At 36.1% G+C, this 24545-nt stretch overlaps 1 protein-coding gene across 6 annotated transcripts in view; it reads right to left on the bottom strand.

Moving 5' to 3' along the window:
- RPS6KA3 (ribosomal protein S6 kinase A3) overlaps positions 1-24545 on the bottom strand; it is a 115546-nt gene that overhangs the window by 44886 nt on the left and 46115 nt on the right. For all 6 annotated transcript variants that reach the window (XM_029929551.1, XM_029929552.1, XM_029929549.1 and 3 more), the window contains 2 exons: positions 12099-12215; positions 7414-7495 (listed from right to left, as the gene is read on the bottom strand). In XM_029929551.1, the coding sequence (XP_029785411.1) occupies positions 7414-7495; positions 12099-12215 (199 nt within the window). The remainder of the gene's footprint in view (positions 1-7413; positions 7496-12098; positions 12216-24545) is intronic.

A 24545-nucleotide genomic window follows, 5' to 3' on the forward strand; every position in this document is an offset into this window, starting at 1 on the left:
GCCCACATCTGAGCTTTTTCTACTGCTACCCATATGACCTTGAATTCAGTTCCTACTACCTTAAAAAGGTGGATTCCAAATTTCTACCTCTTCAAATAATTATACAAAGATTATAAAGCTTATCATTTAAAACTCACCCCTCTGCTCAGTAAGCAGCAAAAAATATCCATGAACATATTTACTGTCTATCTCCTTTATATTATTTTACCACAATGAAAAGAACAATATTTGGGAGTCAAGAGCTATAGTTTTTAGTGGCCCTGCTAACAACCAAATGAATTACTTTGGTCAAATCCTTATATTGCTTGGGGACTTCCTGCTTCCTTCTCTATAAAGTGAGAGGCCAGAGGGACTCCTGGGCAGCTTAGTCAGGTAAGCATGTGACGCTTGGTTTTGGCTCAGGTCATGATCTCACAGTTAGTGAGTTGGAGTCCTGCATCAGGCTCTGCACTGTCAGTGTGGAACTGGCTTGGGATTCTCTCTCTCTCTCTGTCCCTCCCCTATTCTCTCTCTCAAAATAAATAAATAAACTTAAAATAAAATGAAATGCTAGAACAAGATAATTTTCCTTCTATTATGATTATCTTGTGAGGTGGTTTCCTTACATGTAACACTGAGGAGACATCATTTAGTTGAAAATGAGCAGTGACATATAATCACTAAAGGATGCCTTCATTTTATCTGAGATAGGACTGTTTAATAATTCTAACCTGGTTTCTTTTACTTATGTAAAGATCTACTGACAAATATAAATCATCCTACAATCAGGAATTCTGATAAGGATACACTGCTTTAGAAGAAGGCATGTTTTATATTGGCTAAACTCTAAACCCTAAAATAGAATTTGTTAATAATGACTCATGCTGGCAAAGCAACTATATTCCTCTGAAATAATTTTTCTCATATAGTACTTATTAGATTTTAAATCCTCCTTGACTTGAACATGAGAGTGAACAAGAAGAAATGGTGTTTATGTTTCTAGGATTATGTATTAAGAAACTGTTTTAAGCAATGGTTTACAAAACTTTTAGGCTCACAGACTACTGTATTAGGACAAAAGTCCCCACAAACTCAATCTCACACTACTGACTTCTATTTGACCCCATTTATTGTACTAATAGGAACTCCGAAATAGAAACAAAGAGACTTCTCCTTAAATATACATGTTTTACTTTCTACTTTCTTCCAACCCCCCAGTGAAATTACAATAATGGAACAATTATGCATAAACTCATAAGGACAAAGAACAGGAGAGAAAGCAAGAGCAGAAGATGATGAATAAGTGGTATCTTATATTGTAGGTAAGAGAAAGCTAAAACCTAAGCCTAATGGAATGAAGCCAATAAGAAAAAAGCAAATTCTTGCTAGAGAATCCTTTCCACTCACCTATTTGGTACTTCACTCTTAAAAGAGAAAAAGTCACCAAAGGGCCCGTAGGCATTTGAGGAAAGGCTCTAAACATGAAAAACAGCTATCAAGATAAATAGAAAAAAAGGAATATGGGAAACAAAGACAATGTAAAAAACACAGAAAACTTAAAAATCGCCCTTGTCATCTATATCCACCCAGAGAGCAAAAACTATATGGCACCCATGATAAAGAAGCTTTAAAAGGGATGGGGGAAAGGAACCAATATCTTCAATAAATAAACTACAAAGAAAAAAAATGGAGAAGACCTCATAGATTAAATGACTTAAAGAGATATTGGCCAACTACAAAGTATAGATCTTTAGATCCCTATTCAAACAAATTGCAAAAAGAAAAATGAATTATAACAATAGGCACAATTGGAAATTTGAATACAGATTGGATATCTGTATATTAAATTTTTAGGTATAATGTTAGAATTGTATTATTTCTTTTAAGGGTTTTTTATATTTTAGAGATTCATACTAAAATATTTATGGGAAAAAACTGTACAATGTCTGGGATTTGCTCTAAAGTATCAAAAGAGGGGAAGGAAAAGAACACAGATGCAAAAAACAAAAAACAAAAAACTACAAAACCTGGGAAATGCTGAAGTAGCAAGGAGGGTATATGGGTGTTCTCTATATTCTTTTATTTTTCTTTAAAAATGTTTTAAAATATTTATTTTTGAGTGAGTGAGTGAGTGAGAGAGAAAGAGAATGAGCAGGGGAGGGGAAGACAGCAGGAGACGGAAGCTCAAGCTCACAAACGATGAAATCATGACCTGAGTTGAAGACAGGTGCTTAACCAACTCAGCCACCCAGGCGCCTGATTCTTTCTGTGTTTGACACTTTCTTTTTTTAAATTTTTTAATAATTTATTTTTTGAGAGAGACAGAGACAGAGAGTGAGCGGTGAAGGAGCAGAGAGAGGGGCAGACACAGAATCAGAAGTAGGCTCCAGGCTTTGAGCTGTCAGCACAGAGCGTGACCTGGGGCTTAAACTCCCCAACTGTGAGATCATAACCTGCGCCGAAGTCAGATGGTTAACTGATTGAACCACCCAGGGGCCCTGACACTTTCTGCAAGAAAAAGTTTTAAAAAATGGAACAGAGAACAAGGAAAATCTAGAAAATTAAAAATGATAATAGAGGGGCACCTGGTTGGCTCAGTTGGTTAAGTATCCAACTCTTAATTTCAGCTCAGGTCATGATGTCATGGTTCGTGGATTCGAGCCTCATGTCAGGCTCTGCACTGACAATGTGGAACCTGCTTGCGATTCTCTCTCCCTCTTTCTCTGCCTCTTCCCCATTCCTGCTTTCTCTCTCTCTCTTACAAAACAAACAAACAAACAACAAACAAAAATGATGGTAGAAACAAAAAGGTCAATAGAAAGGTTGAAAGATAGTTGATAATATTTCCTACAAAATAGGAAAAAAAGGACAAAATTGGAAAACGGGGGGGGTGGTTAAGAAATAATCCAGGAGGTCCAACATATTCAAAGAGAAGCAGTTACAAAATGGGGAAGAAATGACAAAATACTTTGCCAAACTGAAGAAATGAGTTTCTAGAATAAAGGAGGCCACCTTATACCTAGTATGATGGATTTTAAAAGTCCACGCTAAAGAAATACCACTGTACAAGTTCCAGAACACCAGGGATAAAGAATAAAGTGATTCTAAAGACTTCCAAAGAGGAAAAGCTGCTTACGCACAAAGGACTGGAAGTCAGAAAGGCAATAAACTTCATAACTGCAACACAGGAAACTGGAAGACAATGGAAACAATGCTTTCAAATATCTGAGGGAAAACTGTTTCTCACCTAGAATTTTATACTCAGCCAAATTATAAATTGAGGGGTAGAGTAAAGGCATTTTATGACATTCAAGGTCACAGAAAATTTACCATCCATTCACCCTTTCTGAGGTAGCTACTAAAAGATATGCTGCACCCAGAATGGAAAGTAAAGTGAGAAAAATGTAGAAACAGAATTTAGAAAATGAGATCTAATAGATCAAAGATGTAAAGGAAATGTGATTCCACTATACTATTTGGCTCAGTTAGGAACAGTATGTATATATGTATGTATGTATGTTTAGTTATTTATTTTTGAGATAGGGGGGCGGAGGGACAGTAAGAGGGAGAGAGAGAATCTCAAGCAGGCCCCACGCAGACATTGTAGAGCCCGACGTGGTGCTCAAACTCACAAACCATGAGATCAAGACCAGGGCAGAAACCAAGAGTTGTACACTTAACTGAATGAACCACCCAGGCGCCCTGAGAAGTTTTTATAAAGCTACAGTAATGAAGAAAATGTTACTGGGAAGACGTGAAATGGGGAATCGTGTGTGGGTGGTAGTATGAGAGAACTAAATCCTTATCTTCCATGTTAGAAAGTCAATAAATTATGTCACCAAATGAAAATAATCAAAGAATTGCTAAAGAGTACTTAATGTAGAGGTAAATAGCAGACGCAGCAGTTAAGAGATAGACGAAAGTCACTGTCCCTGAGGGTCAGCAACTGGATGGGCGGAGGATTGGTAAAGCTCTGCTATTTTATAAGATTCTAGATAGATACATGTATTACTTTGGTAAAAATAAAAATTGAGTTTAAGAATACATTAAAAATTATCTGAAAGCTTACAATTATAATATGCCAAATATTTTCACTTTTCTATGGTTTCTTCTATAGCTCGTATCCATATAATTTTACATACTTGTGGTAGCCAAATTTGTTATAATTGTTAACTTTATATTTTCATTAAGTTTGTTTTGGGGATTATATTTGAAATATTTCCTTTCAATAATATTCTATTAAATTCTATGCTATAATTTTTAAATATTCCTCCATTTTTCAATGTTTGTGTGATTTCTAAATTACCAACTTTATAAATTAATGTTGCTGTGAGAACTGTCAAGTACTTGAATTCTTTCTTTGACATTATTTACTGAGGTTAATTTAGCAACAATAATGGCTCTTTGTAGCCTAAATGTCCATCACCTGATGAATGGATCAAGAAGATGTGGTATATATATATACAATGGAGTATTACATGGCAATGAGAAAGAATGAAATCTGGCCATTTGTAGGAAAGTGGATGGACCTCGAGGGTGTCATGCTAAGTGAAATAAGTCAGGTGGAGAGGGACAGATACCATGTTTGCACTCATAGGTCTAACAGGAAAACAGGAGAAACCTAATGGAGGACTGGGGGAGGGGAAGAGGGAAAGAGAGTTGGGGAGAGGGACACAAAACCCGAGAGACTATTGAAAACTGAAAATGAACTGAGGGTTGAAGGGGAAGGGGGAGGGGGGAAAAGAGGTGGTGGTGATGGTGGAGGGCACTGGTGGAGAAGAGCACTGGGTTTTGTATGGAAACCAATTTGACAATAAACTATTAAAAAAAACACAACCAAATTAAAAAAAAATAATGGCTCTTTGTATTTATTTCCACTTTCCAATTTATGTTGCCATCATATGAAATAACTCATTAAAAATTTTTTTTAACATTTATTCATTTTTGAGAGACAGAGAGAGACAGAGTATGAGCAGGGGAGGGGCAGAGAGACACACAGAATTTGAAGCAGGCTCCAGACTCTGAGCTGTCAACACAGAGCCCGACTAGGGGGCCCAAACCCATGAGCCGCAAGATCACGACCTGAACCGAAGTCGGACACTAAACTGACTGAGCCACCTGGGCACCCTGATATTCATTTTTTTAATATGATTTTCTCTATTAGCAAAATTAAGATTTTTCCAAAGATTATTTTATCCACCCCTGCATAAAACTTATCTTGAAATCCTTTAGGTAGAGGCTGTAATGTTACCTTTTAGGAACTCGTTATTAATTATTCCCTTTTTCATTTATTAGTTGGAATTCTACTATAAGGAAGAACCTTCCCTTTCTCCACATTACTTAATTTACAAATCCATTCATAGATTTTACATTACCACAATCATTAATCACTGCAATGTTCAAATTATCCTAGATTCGGCTATAGGGGCCCTTTACTGATTCCTTATATTATTATTTTGTAATATATGAAGTGAATAACTTCATGATTTCTTACTTATACTATTATTTATTTTATGAAAAGCTAAAATTTTTGAAGTGTCAATTTATTTGTGATCTGTAATTTGCTCAATATTTCTTCACAAGTTTCTTGGATGTGTTATAAAATTCACTTAAACTGTTCAGTTAGATTGTTAAATTTTTTTATGGTATAGAGTTTAAGTGAAGACTAATTTTTTCCAGGTTGGTCAGGAATATTTCAAACAAAACTTGTGAAGTCATTATTTCTCATTATTCTGTATACCTTGTTTGTCATACAACATAGCAAGTACTCAATATTTTTGTAAATATGCTAAAACTTAATATGTAATATTTTTTCATTCCAATTCATATTCAATGTTTACTGAAAGCCTAAAACATGCCACTTTCCTTTTTAAAAGATATAATACTTTTGTAATGTTTTGTTCTACTGATTTGTATGCCTATATTATTCCCCCCAATAACACAGTGAATTATTACTGTTTTAAATAAGCTTTAAACCTGAGAGAGCTTGTTCCTTTCTCATTCTTCTTATTTTCAAATATTCTTTAAGGTATATGCTTTGTTTCAAATGAAATTTTAAATATTTAAAAGAAATTTCAAAAGGAATCTTGAGAATATGGAGCTAATTGGATGGGTAGACAAATACTGAGATTCTTAACAACAGTTGGCTTTCTGTAAGGGAATTGGGCATTTATTTCCTTTCCTAATATCTTTTAAGTTTTTCAGCTTCATAGTTTACGTATGTTATGCACAACACAGATCCTGTGAAATATATGAAACCTACTTTTGTCGTTTTTGTGAATGAACTCTCTTATGTAAGTTTCACCTATTCAGTTAAATATATATATATATATATACACACACACACACACATACATATATATAGAGAGAGAATGAGAACATGAGAGGGAAAGGAGCAGAGAGAAAATCCCACGCTGATAGTGTGGAGCCCAACATGGGGCTCGATCTCACAAAACAGGAGATCATGAGCTGAGTTGAAATCAAGAGCCGGACACTTACAACTGAGTCACCCAAGCACCCCTCCACCTATGCTTTATAACATGGGTCATAAGCATAAAGTTATAGAAGTATGGATATAAAGTAGGGCACTGAGGATATAATTTAATTCTCTGGTCCTAGCAAAAATCAAGTTAAGTAGTGTCCCAGGTGTAGAGACTGGATGGGAGAGAAAATACATTCAGGAAGAGACAAGAGAAAGGAAGCAAAGGATGGTGTTTATATAGAAAGGTAGAATTTTTTAGAATAATGATATCCAGAGTGGGTGACTAACTGGGAAGAATTACAAAAGAAATAATAAACTATCATCACAAATATTCCTTTCAGAGTATTTTAAAATCTTTAAAATTACATGTAAGTTGAAGAAGAAAAAATAATGTTGAAAATCAATACAAAAGCCAAGTAGAGGTTATGTGGTAAAATAACCAATACTACTAAATAAGAGGAAGATTTAAGTATTTTTAAAACTATGTATAATTTCCTCTAAATGACTCTTTGCCTGTAAGAGTCAAATCTTATATTAGATTGTTCAAAATGTGAGGGTTAGTATAAAAACTTACTTGGAGACCAGAAGTCAAGATGATAAAGTCCTTAAAATAAAAGCTATTTTGCATCCAGTAAATCAGTTAGTTTTCAAAAGATTAAAATAATTACACTAATTTGAAGACAAATCAAACCCAATTTGTATCTTTGCAACTTCAACTTGCATAAGCCCAAGGTGAATTTATAATACCTCTTCTATAACATGGCAACTTCCATTCTCACTAGTCATGAAATACCTAGCCCAGTAGGAAAAATTCACTAAAAGAAAGTCTAAATTTGAAGACAATAACAGGAACAGATTCAGAATGTAAGTAACTGGCCTACGAATCACTGGAAATCTATTGAGACCTTTCAGTTTTAACCTACACAAATGCTACAAATAGTCACAGCACTTACCTTTCAAGGTGGCCTTTTTCAATACCTTCATGGCATAAAGCTGTCTAGCATCAGAGCCTGAGATTTTTTTGACTAAGAAAACCTGTATTTAAATGAGAGAAAGTAAGTTTTACCAAATATCATAAAGGACACCATTGTTAGAAATGAGACCTTGTCTATAATACAGTTTATTATTAGAAAGATTCTGCTACACTGTAGATGATTTATAATTTATCAATTATAAATACAATGACCACTGGCTATTAACTTGAGGTGTCAACATAAGTGAATACATTGTTTTCTTTCTTTCTGTTGTTTGCCAATTCTCAAAAAGCATGTAACATATAGGACACCAATAAAAGTCTTTAATCTATGTTGTAATTAGATAAAAGTCTAACATGTTTAAAGTATAACACAGGTGGTCACTGCTCTGCTTTTAACAAAACAAAAATTCTTCTGATTCCATAAAAATTGTCACACAGGAATTCCCCTTGACCACGATTTTCTGTTGATACAATTATACATTTATGATTGGTCTTTTCTATGTATGAAAACACGCAAATTTCTCATTGCTGGGCAGAACAATTTAAAACAGTTACAATGAAGAAGCCTATTCACAAATAATTAATGTTACTTAAGTCAGAACCCCACCTTTCTACCTTTTAAAAATCAAATTATCATGTATACTTAAATATGAAGAACACAGTTTCTAGGTATGTTACTGAGCTTCTTGACTTTCCAAATATTTTTAGCTGCTTTCAAAATATAGTGTGAAAATTATGCAAAATGAATAAAGCCTGCTGTAAATGATTCATGGTCATGCTATAATATGGCTAATACAAGACTGTCTGTAAATCTCTTTTATTTATTTTGATCATTAGTTTTGTGATTTTTAAAAGTTTTTATTTAAATTCCTTTTAAATAAAATGGGCAAGTGGATGGCTCAGTCACTTGAGTGCCTGACATTGGCCCAAGTCATGATTTCATGGTTCGTGGGTTCAAGCCCCATGTCAGGCTTTGGGCTACCAGTGCAGAGCCTGCTTCAGATTCTTTGTCTCCCTCTCTCCTCTCTGTCCCTCCCCCACTCATGAGCGCACGCACCCTCTCTCAAAAGAAATTAAATAAACATAAAAAAATAATAAATTCCAGTTATGTAATATACAGAGTAATATTAATTTCAGATGTACAGCATAGTGATTGATGATCTTTTTCATGAAATCTTTACACATACTTGCTAAATGGACCTGAAATGCAACTGTGTGTTCTACCTGTTCTTTCCTGGCAGTGTTACTGAGGTGCTGCAGATGGGAAGAGAAGCAATTATAATCGAGAATTAACTTTAAGGTCAGCTCTCAATTATAAGCACTAGCATGCCAGGCTATTAGCACACAATTAAAAAAAAATACTACATTCAACTGATTCTAGGCCGAGGCAGAGTTTCTCACTTTGAGAAAAGGACCTTCACAGGCATTTATAATACATCATCATGATAATTTTGGGAGGCAGGAGGACTAAGCAATCCCTATTTATAACTGACTAAGCTAGGGCTTAGAGAGGTTAAATAATTTGAATAGCGTCACAGTGGAGGTACTGGAACAAGAACCAGGCCAGCCACTCAGTTCTGTGCTCCTGCTCAGGGCACTGTTAATGTTCCCTCTGGCAGGTCACCAGTCAATGCAGCAGGAGCAGCAACGGTCCCAGATGCCATCGGATCTTCCCCCACCAGAGCATTCATGACCTTTCGAACTCCCCCATGAAGCTATTCTAAGCTCTGACAGGTCATTCCTGTTTCCTTGCTTACGCTGACTTTTTAGGATGAGTAAGAAAGGAGACGCTATATTTTTAATGTTTGCTATTTATAGTAAGGTATTTAAATCACTTTTAAAGAAATAAAGGGAGACATATGCTAACTTCTGGCAACTTAAATACTGTGTTTCCTGAAAATCTAATGTATAGAAAGAAACCCACCTCTTTGGGTTGATCTGTAATGCATTGTGGGATAATACAATTCCATAGCAGATATTATGTGAGTGGCCTTATATCATTTAATCCTCATGACTAATCTATGAGGTCAGGACTATTATTTACTCATCACTTCTTTCCAGAATTATATGCTAGGTACTGTGCTACCAGCTCAATGCTGAAACAGGTTACAAAGCATGTCCCCTGCACTCATGGAGCGAACATATAGGAGACAGTCAACAAACAATTACTCAAATGAAAAGCTGCAATTGTGGTGAGTGCTGTGAAGATGAGGCATAAAATGTTCTGACAGGATAAAAGAGAGGAATATGACCTAGTCAGAATGGCAGAGAAGACTGTCAGATCATAAGCAGAAGAGGAGTTAACAAGATAAGGAGGGGTGTGGGTGTGGCGGAGTGCTTCATGCAGAGGGAAGCACATGTGCAAAGGCTTTCTAATGGGATGGAGCCTGCTGCATAAGGACTGGAAAAGGTGGCCAGAATACAAGTAGTGAAAAATACATACAGTGATGTTGCTAAGGTAGCCACAACAAGGGGCTCCTCAGATATCTTAAGAACATGTCTTTATCCTGAAGAGAAAGGGAGGTTACTAAAGTGTAAGATTAGCTCTTGCTGACTGTCCATGTAAATAGTGACTTGAGGAAAGAATAAATTTGGTAAGCCCCAGTTACTGGAGCCTCCTTCAATGGGTCAGGGAGAGATGGTGGTTCCATAGACTTGAGGAGTGGCAGTGGAGGACAAGACAGGCAAGATTTGACATATTGTTACTAAATCAATAGGGCTTACTGACAGATTAGATTGGTAGGGTGTGACAAGAGGAAAGGGTAGGCAGTAGAAGGATATGTCAAAAATGCCTCCCAAGTTTCTGGCTTGCTTAACTGGACACCATTTACAGTTGCAGAGAACAAAGAAACAGGGCAGGTTTGGGGGGGGGTCCAGGGGGAAAATTGTGACTTTGGTCTTAGACATGTTGAGTTTAAACTACCGTGGAGACATGTTAAAAGAAAAAAGTATGCAGCTGTACAGAGAGTTCAGAGCTTGGAAGCATGATCTAGACTGGAGATAGAAATCTGTTAAGACAGCTGTATGTGGGTTATAATTAAGATAGTGGGCATACAGAAAATAATTAGTAGAATGAGCAGAAGGCAGCCTAGAATGGAACCTTGAGGAATTTCAATACTTAATGACTGAGTGGAAGAGAAAAATGAGGCTCGAAGAGGTTAACTAACTTGCTCAAGCATATGCACCAAGTAAGTAGAAGGAAAAAAAATATCAGATCCAAGTCTGACTGACCTAGAGCCCAAACTTGCAACCATTACGTTATGCTGCCTACTTAACCTGTATGTGAATTAAAAGCATCATTTGGGGGTTGAAAGAGGTTAACTGCTGTAATAAATTACCTATATTAACCTAGAGTTGCTAAAGAGTCCCTACAAAATACACAAGGGAGCTAAAGTATTGTTTTGAAGTTTGCAAAGCAGGATATCTTCAAATGTCTCCTCATAGGGAGGTGGTAAGGAAGTACTGCAATGTGAAAGTTGAATGCGATCTCAGAATCTTCCTATCACTAAGAAATGGAATAGCAGAAAAATGATGAAGATACTACATCTTCTGGAACAATTTTAGCTGGGGGCTTTAGGAAACATTTTTGATGTTAAAGACAAACCTGGATATCACTAAATACAATGCAACCTTTGGATTCATTTAAAATTATTTTATATTATTTTTGTATTTAAAAATTGTTTAAATGTGTATTTATTTTTGAGAAAAAGACAGAGAGATAGAGAGCACGTGACAGCTCATGCACACAAGTGGGGGAGGAGCAGAGAGAGAGGGAGACATAGAATCCAAAGCAGGCTCCAGGCTCTGAGCTGTCAGCACAGAGCCCGACTCGGGGATCGAACTCATGAACCATGAGACCATGACCTGAGCCGAAGTGGACCATTTAACTGACTGAGCCACCCAGGCGCTTCAACATTCATTTTAAAAACAAGTTGTAAGTCCTAATTCCCTAATTGTAAGACCCTAATTCCTTGGGAGTACTCATCTACTTTCTGCTAGTACTAGGGATACTGTGGAGGGAAGACAGAGACATATAGTGATAATGTATCTGTAAGATCACCTTTCAATTCTACATGAGGACACAAAAAGAATATCAAAAAGTGTATGAAGGGAATATTTTTTTATTTTTAATCATTTGCAAAGTGCAATTAAGAGAGATCACATGTTCTTCTTTTAAAAATATTTTTGTTTATTTATATTAGAGAGAGACAGACAGACAGACAGACAGATAGTGACAGTGCATGAGCAGGGAATAGGCAGAGAGAGTGAAGGAGACAGAATCTGAAGGAAGCTCCAGGCTCTGAGCTGTCACCACAGAAACCAATGTGGGGCTCGAACTCATGAGCCATGAGATCATGACCTGAGCCGAAGTTGGCTGCTCAACTGACTGAGCCACCCAGGTGCCCCTTAGAAAGGTCACATGTTCTTGAAGATAAAATGACTATGAAGTGAATACTGCCAATTTACAAACATTTTCAGTATACTTTTGAATGACTTTATTCACTTTCCAACACTTACTAATAGGGAGAAATGTAAGAGCACAGAAACATTGCTAGTAGGGAGATCAGAAGTATTTCATAAAATAGTTCCATTCCTCATCTGTAGGAAATAGACATGAATTCCCCCCCCAAAAAATTTTAAAAACACACACTCACGACTTACCTTTCCAAATGATCCCTGCCCTAATACTTTTAAAAGTTCAAATTGGGAAGGATCCGCCTTTTCATGTCCTTCCTTGACATGATGTGTGATCGCAATTTCTTTGATACTGCCTTCTTCCTGTTGATGCAAATATAAAGGGAGAAAAGAGAGTTAGAGATACCTTCTCCAGCTATAAATCAAGAAATATAAATTTAACATATCATACTAGAAATCCTCAAATTACTTTTTTAAGCAGGCTCTGTGCTCAACATGGGGCTTGCACTCATGACCCTGAGATCAAAAGTCACATGCCAACCTACTTTGAAGTTAAATGTCAGAGAGAATAATAGCAGCCCACTACATAGACCAATTTAACCTCTACTTAACATTAGCACTGAGTATTTCCAAGTCTTCATTCTTCCTACTGAAGATAATTAGGACAAAAACTTTCATGGGGTGAGTGCAGAGAATGTAAAGAAGTCTGAAAACAGATCAGAGTAATCTGCTGTGCTATGACGGGTGCCGGTATTTGGTAAAACTAATATTACACACACACACACACACACACACAGTTTTTAGGAAAGGTTGAAAAGTATTCCAAGGCAAAAATGGAAATTTCTACCCTCAGCAAGGCCATTTGAATCAGTATGCTGAAGTTTACTCTGTTGGAAATATGTAAGATACTTTGTTTCTAGGACTACTTGAGATCTGAGAGTGGAGAAAGGAATAGCTCTAAAACACAAAATCCAAAAAGATTTAACATTTGGATGGAGGATTAGACCCAAAAAAGCACTATTTAGCATAATGGAACAGTGGAAGGTCTTGGGATTAAGAAGAAGATTTTTAAAGACAGTGGATGTTTTCAGTTTATGTAAGCAAAGGTATGAGGAGAGAAAGGTTGAAAATATATCTAAGTATACACAGAATTGGTTACTTATTCACTCTGGGATAAGCAAATTAAGTATACCTTATTTAATCAAGACATGTACTATGTTACAGCCCACCAGTTTACTCTGTAAGACAGAATTTTGTTGGTTGTGTTACTAGTTAGACAGCTTAATCATTTTGGATTCTCTCAGAACTCTGGCAACAATAAAACAATCTCCTAATATGGTTTAGTCCTTTATTTTGTAATTCTACATGCACCACCTCTTTTACTTCTCACAACCATCCCGTGAAGTAGGTATTAGGGTAGGATCAAAAATAACCTGACTCTGAGACTCCACCCCATTCCTGGGCACCCCTTCTCTGCAAATGAGACTGGTGTATAAGGGCTTGAGAATGATAGTTTATAGCTATGTTAGCAAAGGCAACAAGCCAAGTACTATATTCTTTTAAGAAAACTTTCAAAGAACATGTATACGTGGTATTAAGTAAGATTTGGATTAAAATCCAGCAGATATTTATTAAGCGCCTACCATGTACCAAGTCTGGGTTAGGTACTTTTTCACATTTTATCTTATAGTTATGCTTCATGACAAATCTCTAACTACATATCAATGTTAGAAAGAGTTGATAATAACAGAATAAAGTATACCTCAGAGCAAGCAAAAACATCTCAGAATTCTCTGCAGACTCCCCCCATTCACCACTAGAAATTTGACAGATCTCTTAAAGGCCAAATGGTTTGAAGAGTCTGAAGTTTAAAGAAATTAAGTAAAGATCACCAGTAACTGGTAGAGTTATGGCTCAATTCCAGGTTCTGACTTCTAATGATTTCTAAAACAAGGCTCTTGGCATTACTCCACACTGAGACTGTCATACGCTTCTGGTGGTTCCCCATCCAAGATCAATGACAGAAACATACAGACTTATTCCCTCAATCTTTGTAACTGGTCTGTATCTCTTGAGTCAATTAGCTAAAGTGACTAGAGAAATGTCTCAGAACTTTTGGTAGCATAGGCTTATCAGCCAAAAATAAATAAATAAATAAATAAATAAATAAGCATATACCCAATATTTGTACACACATTGGCTTATAAATTATATATACTTTTGTATTGCTAAATTATATACCATATGCATGGAATGAAACTATAAAGTTCTCCTTTTCTGTAACTCAAAGTGCTGTCACATCACATTTTAAAGACTAGTGGATTATAGACTAAAAAAGGCCAAGTTCATGGGTTGGATTCCAGCAATGTGCCAGTTAGCCTCCTATGGAAAAAAACCATCTGTTCAAGAGCCCAAATGGAATCTAAAAGCCATTTATGTCCTTAAATCATGAGGCTATGAAGAACTATACTCTATATCAAGTTCTGTATGCCTTACCAGTTTTCTTTCTTGGGTAAGTGGAATATAATTTTAGGCTCCAATAGTTTTATCTTTTATTTCAAAACAAATACTATAACTGTGTGCACAAAGAGGCAACACAGGCAGAGAAGGATTACTTAATTATAAATGTTTTGCATTTTGTAGCTGGCATATAGGATCAAGCCTTACATTCATAGTGAGAGCTACGATCAGGTCATGGATTTCAAAATAAACAGCAGTAACCATTCAAGAAAGATTTCATCTTTGATGACTACCCTTCCTTTCCTTTCTTGTCAAACAAATTACCAAAAAACATGGAATCTCCCTTTGATCCTTTCATTCAACAAACATATACTAAAATATCTACCATGTATTAAACATGGTAGTCCAATTTATTCTCCTGACAAATTCATTTTCTGAAGGGAGACAGGTCCAGTCATATGACCAGATGGCTCAAAACTCCTCTAAGTTTTCCCAAATTAAATGCACTGTTTCCGCCTTGGAATTTGAGGCCTGCTGCAATATGGGTGCAACTCAGTTTTCTGGTATTATCTCCCAACACTGTCTTACATGTAACCTTTCATCAACCTGGGTGATTTCCTGTTCCTTAAACTTCTTATTTTTAAAATTAAAGTGGGGCGCCTGGGTGGCTCGGTCGGTTGAGCGTCTAACTTTGGCTCAGGTCATGATCTCACGGTTTGTAGGTTCGAGCCCCGCGTCGGGCTCTGTGCTGCTGACAGCTAGCTCAGAGCCTGGAGCCCATCTTCGGATTCTGTATCTACCTCTCTCTCTGACCCTTCCCTGCTTGCGCTGTCTCTGTCTCTCAGAAAAGCAAGTCTCCTTTCGCCCACATACCTAGCCTTTTTTAAAAAAGTTAGTTCTGCACTTATTTTGATAATTTCTTATTTATTAACTTTAAGATAATGCCTGTTGATTTAAACATTTTTTAATGTTTATTTATTTTTGAGACAGTGAGAGACAGCAAGTAGGAGAGGGACAGAGAAAGAGGGAGACAGAATCTGAAGCAGGCTCCAGGCTCCAAGCTGTCAGCATGGAACCTGACGCGGAGCTTGAACCCATGAACCATGAGATTGTGACTTGAGCTGAAGTCAGACACTAACTGACTGAGCCACCCAGGTGCCCCAAGACAATGCCCGCTGATTTAAAAGTCAGATGAAGGATTCACTTATACGCCTTTTATCATCTTTCTCTCCACTGTTTGATAATTATATTACTTCGACATAAACTTGTTTTTTTAATGCTTATTTATTTAGACAGAGAGTGCCTGAGCAGGGGAGGAATGGAGAGGGACAGGGAGAGAAAGAATCCCAAGCAGGCTCTGATCTGTTAGTGCAGAGCCCAATGTAGGGGCTCCATCTCACGAACCCTGAGATCATGACCTGAGCCAAAATTAAGAGTCGGAGTTAACCAACTGAGCCACCCAGGTGCCCCAAATTTTTCTTTTCTATTAGTTTTGGAGAGAATCCTAACTCCTCACTTTGTAAAAGGAGGCTAAAAGTGCCTGTACATTTTTTCTCTCAAGCTTCCCCAACCTGTTGCTAGCTATATTTTTACATTTGTATTAATATTAAGAAAATTAGCATTCTCTGCTATAACCACAACCAAATCTTTCATGCTGTCTCCACAGCCTGATTTTAAAAGCAGATGGGTTATAAACCAGCATCCACATTTTCACGACAATATATTGTTTAAATGTAGGCAAGAAAGTACATTTAAATTTCCTTTTATAGTGGCCTATAACAGTGACTTGCAAGACAATCTGAGGGGACTTAAAAAAAAACCCACCATTTCATAAAATGCTTAAATTCATGATACATTTTACTCTGAATTCTCCTAGGACCATGAATTTTTTGCATGTTTTTTTTTCCCTGTTTCTAACAGAACCCCCGCATCATTGGCAGGAGAGAAGGTTAATCTGACCATTTGTCTTAACTTGTCCTTAACCCTTTACCATACTTCCCATTCTTCTGAGAGCACTCTCTTACTCTCCTATCAGAAATGGTTGTTCTCTAGGCCTTGCTGTGCAGCTATCACGTCCGGATATTTCTTCAGTGCTCTTCTGGTCAAATCCACTATTCTCAGTTTCCCATGTCTTTCTCTTTCTTAGATTACTCCCTTGTAACTTCCTAAGAAAGGTGACGTGGGGGGAAAAAAATCTTTCTGAGGCTTGCACATCTGAAGATATTTTTATTTTGTCTTCACATTTGTATAATTTGGCTTTGTACCAAATTCTAGAATTAAAAACAATCTGGTCTCAGAACGTTGATGCCAATGGTCCATTGCCCTCTAACAAGCCAAGATTGCTACTAAAATGGGTGATGCTAGCCCGGTACACATTTTTGGGAAGGCGAACTGGTTTTCTTTCCAGAAGCTTTAAGAATTTTCTCTGCCCTTGTACTTCTGAAATTCCTCATTAGTGAGATAAATATGGGTCTTCTTTCCTTCAGAATGTTAGATGGTTGGTGAGCCTTTATAATCTAAAGATCTGAATTCTTTGCCTCTGGGGGAAAATCTAACATTTCTTTGATAATTTCCTTCCATCCATTTTTCAGGGTTTGTCTTCTTACAACTCCTCTATTAGTTGGGTATTGTATGTCTGGGATTGAATCCTGTATGTCACTTATCTTTTCTCTCCTATTTTCTAAGACACTTCCTTGATTTTATTTTCCCACCCTCAAACTGAATTTCTTATTCTGGGAAACCTTATATATATTACTTTGTTTTTAAAGAGAGAGGAAGGATGAGTGGGGGAGAGGGAGAGAGAAGAGAAAGAATCTAAAGCAGGGTCCATGCTCAGTGCAGAGCACCACGTGGGGTTTGATCCCACCCCCCTGGGTTCATGACTTGAGCCAAAACCAAGAGTCACACTCTAAACCAACTGAGCACCCCTCAGCAAATCTTATTTTAAAATAAATTTGCAAGTGCTCCTTTTCTCAAGGTTTCTTTAAAAAAAAAATAGCAACGTCCTCTACTCCCTAACCTCTTCTTCCGAAATGGATGCAATCATTCCAAACCTCTTTGAGGATATAAACTAGAATTTCAAAAGTATTTTTCTAAATTGGTGCTCAGGAAGTACAAAAAACTGTTCATGGGCATGGAGAAAAAAGATCAAGGCCTATGTTCTGCAAATTTGTCACTGTTTTATCTTCAACATGTTTTTGTTCCTTCCATGTTTAAATCTATGCATTACATTAGCAAGCTATTTTCTATTTACTTTTATGTATATGTAATCATAGTAGTATAATAGGTATAACATCCTTGGTTGTATCTCAATGCCTAGACTGTGCTTAATGTCACCAGTTGTTCTAAGTTATGGGACCATGAGTATTTTAGAAATGAATTTGAGGTTCAACTAGGACATAATACTAATGTTTGGGCAATCTCAGACAATAGATAGAAGAGCCAAAATGTGCTTTTCTTGCTCATATCTAGAATCCAATGAGATGGATGCAGAGAGGAATATCAAATTTCTGAAGTCAGGACAGATATTTGCATGTGACAAACATATCTTGTCAATAAATCACCTGTTACTGAAAAAAATCTGTCACATGAAAACATAGAACTATAGTTTAACAGTTTGTAAAATCAGTTTGTGTTTTTGCCTATAAAGTACACAGAAAGCAACTCTAATTTTATGGAGAAAGAATGTTGTCAATAAAGTAGAGTACAGATATAAGTTCTATCCATTATTACTCTGTGAGGTTCACATATTTTTACATTTTCTTTTTTTTAATGTTTATTTGTCCTTGAGAGAGAGAGAGAGAGAGAGAGAGAGAGAGGGAGAGAGAGAAAGAGAGAGAGAGAGACAGCATGAGCAGGGGAGGGCAGAGAGAGAGGGAGGAAGACACAGAATCCAAAGCAGGCTCCAGGCTCCCAGCTGTCAACACAGAGCCTGATGCAGGGCTCGAAATCACAAATGGTGAGATCATGGCCTGAGATGAAGTCGGATGCTTAACCACCTCAGCCAAGCAGGGGCCCCACAATTTCTAGTACAAGTGTATTTTCTGCCTGTTCATTATCGCAAAACAACTTGAGCATTTTTCAAAGTTATAGTAAATTCTATATTTTTAGTTTTACAGCGTCTATGCTTATTTGGTATGTAAAGTTCTAGTTGTAGGCAAAATTGTGAGGTTGGTAGCTGGTCTATACCACAACCTTGAATCATTTGTCTATATGCCTATCACTTTTGGATATTTGCCACCCTCAGCCTAGGTGTTCAATACCTTCAAGCTATGTAGGGAATTCATTCATCCATTTAAACATTTATTTACTGAGTACCTAATATATGCCGCGCACTCTTCTAGGTGTCTGAGATATACAATAAATGAAAACAGACCAAAATCTATGGTGTTTGGGGGAGAAATCAAACAATAATAATTGGTATATTCATGTTAGAACACGAAAAATATCATGGACAAAAGATATTAAGTTGGGTAAGAAGGATAAGAAGTGCATGGATGAAAAGGAGAGTTTGCAATTTTAAATAAAAGCATCAGTGTAGATTTTATTGAAAAGGTGTTATGTGAATAAAGACCAGAAGGATATGATGGAGTCAACCACCTGGGGGAAGAGCATTTCAGGTAACAGACAAGCCAGTGCAGAGGCCAGTGTGGGAGCACACATGGAGACTAGTGTTTGGATAAGAGAACACAAAGGAGAGGAAAAAAAACAGGTCCAAGAGGGAACTAAAATTCAGGAGGCTCTGTTGCTTCTGCTTCTTCCTGACTGGTCCAAATGGAAATGTTTCTGATCTATGACATACTGTCTTGTTAGAAGGCAATTCACATTATGAGCCGCTCAGGTAGTGTGCTAGGTGTTACAGATACTAAGGTAAAGAATAGTATCTGCCTTCTAGGAATTTACCTAGGGATTCCAAGATTTCTTACTCGATAAATACTTGTTGAGATATGACCCCTGATAGAAAAAACAGGCCATTTCATCTAAAAAATACATAATTTCAGGAATTCTGTGAAGAGTGTCATTTTAGATATCACAGAAAAATTGTAAAAGAAAATTTATGGACAGGTAGATCTTTCCTCCAATCACCCGGAAAGCCACCTTGTTTGTTTTCTAGGACCACCAAGAGGTGTGTAGGTTCCTTTCTAAATGGTCCTTAAAGTTCACCCTTTAATGGGGGAAAATTAAGGTTTCCTTTTTAAGTTGACAGGGAAAAGATACAATTTTGTTCTTAAAATGTAAAAGGATTAAAGAAAAGGAACAGAGAATGATGCTATTTGAGTTATAGAAAACCTAATATTGTAACACACTACCATTAAGTAAACAAACTGGGTAATATTAATTGATTTTAAAGAATGAGTCAACATTTGGCATTATGCCCTGGCTTGTATACATAATTTCCTTTTTCCTGCCCTCCCCTGAGTCAGGAAGTGTGTTCTTAAGGCATTTGTATTTTCTAAATTGTTTTGAATGTCAGAAAATATGGTTGAAACTTGAAGTAAATTATTTAAATGTTTCTTGGTAAAAACTAATGAATAAATCTTTTCTAACCATGGATAGTAACCATTTTTTGGCCTAACATAAATAAGATCTTACAAATGAAAAATGTATATTTTATTTGCCTCTTACATGTAACTCGAAATTAAAGTATTAATCTCTATATAGATACAAGGTTCTATAATATATGTTTTTTTTAATTTTAAAAAGGTATATTAATTTTTAGATGATCAAGATACGTAAAAATTATTTGGCTGTGACATAATTAGGCTGGTTATTGAAGCTATGGTGAAAAACCACATTTTAATACATTCTAGATTATAATTTGACCAAATCCAATATACTTTTTTGCGAATGGCTGATAAATATGCTCAGCATTTTTCATTTAACAACACTACGAGAGTATTCCAAGCCAGTTTCTTATACATTTGTTTGAGAAAACAGCATTGCTGTTTTCCAGACAAACTCTCCTAATCACTGCTGCAAATAGCACAGTTTTCTCCTAATCGGGAATCCCAATCAACAAATTTAATTCTCTTTAAAGAGCAGCCAGATAGCACAATTTTCATGACAAAATATCAAGTTAATTTGGCAGAATTTTAGATGAAATAAAATGCAAATTATCATTTGTTAAGCACATTTTAACAAAGTAATACTTTGAAAACTGTGCCTACTCTATGTTAGATAAAATTACTTAAAGTCACTTAAATATTGTTGATAAAAAAAAATTTCAAAATTTTAAAAGAACCAATTTCAACAAAAGTCTGACTTTAAGGTCTTGACTCTTTAAAATAATATTTTCCTACCCATTAAAATATTGCTTACATTATAGTAATCCCCTAACCATTAGTAAGTTCACAATTTTGTTCATGCCTAGTTTAATATTGAAAGTTACCATCATCATACAAAATTACACCATATAAAATTACAAACACTAGCAAATAAAAATTACTCTACCAGTAAAAGCTAATGCAAAAATAAGTTTACAAAATATACAGAGTTGAAATGTATAGTACACATGACCGGCTTACTTTTAGCAAAGAGAAATATTATCCTTTACAAGTTCTACAAAAACCGCTTTTGAGTTTAGAACAGTTTCTTAAAAGAACATATAAAATGAAGTTATTGTTTAATTAATATAACTATACTTAGTTCCAACCAAAACATTTTAGTCTTTAAAGACGTTGAACAAAGCTTACCTGTATAGAGCGAACACGAAAAGATAAAAATTTAAACATGGCTACGAAACCATGATGGTGATACAAGAATTCCTGACCGTAAAACTTAGGTTAGTAAGGGAAGGCCAACCCCTGCAAAGTTTTCTCCTACCAGCTGTTCCGGCAATTAGAAAATTTCCTGTCAGGCGGGTCCTGAAATGCTAGAAAAAGAGGCCTGACAATTTTCCTGTGGTTAAAGAAAGGAGAAACGTAATGGCGAGGGCACTAATGTAGCTGATAGGTAGAGAGGCCAGAACAGGAAACCAAAACAGATTTGCTGATAGCAAAATCCTGTTGAAATGTTCTTAACTCCCGGTTCCCAGCAATGTAGACATTTTTCAAAACCAGTCAAATGAACATTATTTTATTTCAGAATCCTGAGAAATCTATTTCTTAACTACATAACCCTTTAAAAGCAAATGAAACTAGTCAGCATTTTAAAGTCATAAAAGTCATTGATGCACATGTGAAATTTTACCCTTTGTAATGTTTACACACATACTCCAAAGGGTAGTCTCGAAACTATTTTAAGGTTATATATAGACAAGTCAAGGGTGTTCCCTCTCAGTGAGGAATTATTTCCTAACTATGGGAAGAAAATGACCACTTGTTTATGTAAGCAACTTTTTGATTGTGATGTAGGGACAAATTTTTCCTGTCTTAAATGAAAGTAAATTACATTTAAATTCCCATTGGTTATAGACATCAATTATTAGCCAGTTTAAAGCCCTTTAGGTCCGTAGCTAAAAATCCTACTTGATAAAACGTAAATGAAAAAAAAGTCTAATCCCTGGGTTATTAGAGAGCAAAAAGAACACTTACTGAATAAGCCAAATTGGAAAAGGAGAGGTCAAGGTACCAGAAAATCCTTTACTCCATTTTCTCCTCTAATAGTCTCTAAAAGTTCTCCTAGGATATTTTTATTTTGGAAAATATTTTACAAGTATGGCAATAGTCAGAATATGATCACTGAGATAGGGGCATTTAAACAAAACCCAAGGAAAGAAACATTGAGAGCTGTGGGAAAAGGCTCTACCTGATGTATATTAACCTATGTGGAACGAACAAAAACATCATGACTTATGTGAACTGAATAAAATAGCTGCATTTTCAAAACCTGAAAAGTCTCTAGAAAACCTCAAAAATGATCAGCTAGTTTTCTGGATGAAGGAACCATGGTCAAGGCAGGCACATACTTGTTGATATATCTATAGTGGGAGCTCAGTTTAGTACTCCTTCACTTAGTGAACATTAGAGAGTCCATTAGGTGCTTACAGGTGCCATATGCCTCTTGCTGGCAGATCACATTTTTTGTACTTATGTTCTATAAATGTTCCTAATATATTTAATTTTTATGGCAATATTTTAGAAATGACCTATTTGAAGTTAAAGAATAAAAAATTACTCAATTTAAGAAATTATCCTATATAACACATTACAATCAATTGGGAGGGGTGTCTGGGTGGCTCAGTCAGTTAAGTATCTGACTCTTGATTTCAGCTCAGGTCATGATCCCAGGGTCGTGGGATCAAGCCCCGCATTGGTCTCCAGGCTGAGCATGGAGCCTGCTTGGGATTCTGTCTGTCTCTGCCTTTCTTCCCTGCTGGCATGTGCTCTCTAAAAACAAACAAACAAACAAACAAACAAACAAACAAACAAAAAAACCCACACACACACACACACACAAAAAAAGAAAGAAAGAAAAATCTTTAGAATCAACTGGGACACAAATAAATGTGCAAGATAAAATTCTGAATTCTGGTAGGAAATTGTGCAGTCCTCTTGATTAAAAATGCATGCCTCAATTTTTCAGCAGGGAAAGCACTTAAGATTAATTTTCCACCAAAACATGAACCTGCCCATCTCCCAAAAGGAATTATTTAAGTCTCCTTACAATGCTGCAAAAGGGCAGGAAGGTTAGGACAACCACCTAACGTCAAACTGCCTTCTAAACAGGAGTTGTCTCTTAAGGCTGACAAGAAGCAGCAAACAAACAGCATAGTTAATGCACAACTGATTAAGATGTACAAAACAACATAGGTGCATCTCTATACAGCAGTCATCAACTTTATTCAAGTAATACTTAAGGAGCAACCAAATAACCTTTTTTGAATTCAAAGGATTTAAATTTAAATTTAAAGATTAAAAATTTTTTTTTTAATTTAAAGGATTAGTCTGACTTGCCTTTAATGACTATTGATGCTCAGGTTAACAGTCACATTTTGCTGTGTGCTGTGCGTTTTAATATGAGCACTAAGAAAATGAAGCAGTATTTCAGATACGAAAACCTACAATAATAAGTCTTCCTGAGTTGAAATGGTATCTTAATTAAAACGTTGTGGTACTGCTATATAAAAGATAAACAGAGCAAAAGAGTAAAAGAATAAATTTGACAATTTACATCTGAGGGAGGGAGATATTAAGATATCTGGCTATTTGTCATGGAAATGGAGAAGTCATAGAGGAAAATATTGATACAGATTTGATTACAAAATTCAAAAACTTCTTTAAATCACAAGGCACCATAAATAAAGTTACAAGACTAGTTCACATGATTGGAATCCCTTATAATCATATTATGACTCATCACAGAGCAATTTTTTTTTATTTAGGTGTTAGCTATCTCCTAACCAAAAATGAAAGCTCTTAAGGCCCTCTGGAACACTACTTACGGCACTGATTGCTGTTACAGCACATGTCACTGGCCTTGCCAGATTAGTCTTCAGAACAGGCACCATACTTACTTTTGTGTCTCCATAGCAAAGAGCATACAGTAGGAATTCAAATAATGGCCGCCTGCTTAAGAAGCATATACCGGGGCGCCTGGGCTGCTCAGTCGGTTAAGCGTCCGGCTTTGGCTCAGGTCATGATCTCACGGTTCGTGGGTTTGAGCCCCGCATCGGTCTCTGTGCTGACAGCTCAGAGCCTGGAGCCTGCTTTGGATTCTGTCTCCCTCTCTCTCTGACCCTCCTCTGCTCATCCTGTCTCTCTCTGTCTCTCAAAAATAAATAAAAACATTAAAAAAAAAGACCATATAAAAAAAAAAGAAGCATATACCAAACTCTGAAATGGACACTACTTGTCTGGTTGTGTGCATGAAACTACATATTGTTATGTTTTTCCTGCCTCTTTTAACTTTCCCTAAATTTCTTATTAAAATTTCAGCTAGTTTTTCTTTATTCTTTTATCTTACTGTTTTTAATGTTTATCTTATTATTTAAAAAAGTAAATTTTATTATAAAAAGTATGCATGTCCACTACAGAAAAGTTAAATAATAAACAAGAAGGAGAAAAACAAAAGAAAAAAAACTATTTTGGTGCTTTTCTTTCCAGTTTTTTTTCTGTACACACACACACACGAATCACACTATAAGTATACAGCCAGGATAATCTTTTTAACTTAATTCATTGAGAAACAGAGAGATAGGGAGGGTGGGAGAGAGAGAGAAAGAGAGAATGAAAGAGTGAATGATAGAGAGAGAGAGAGAGAGAGAGAGAGAGAGAGAGAGAGAGAGAGAGAGAG

The sequence above is a fragment of the Suricata suricatta genome, chromosome X (genome assembly GCF_006229205.1).
Source record: "Suricata suricatta isolate VVHF042 chromosome X, meerkat_22Aug2017_6uvM2_HiC, whole genome shotgun sequence".
NCBI lineage: Eukaryota > Metazoa > Chordata > Mammalia > Carnivora > Herpestidae > Suricata > Suricata suricatta.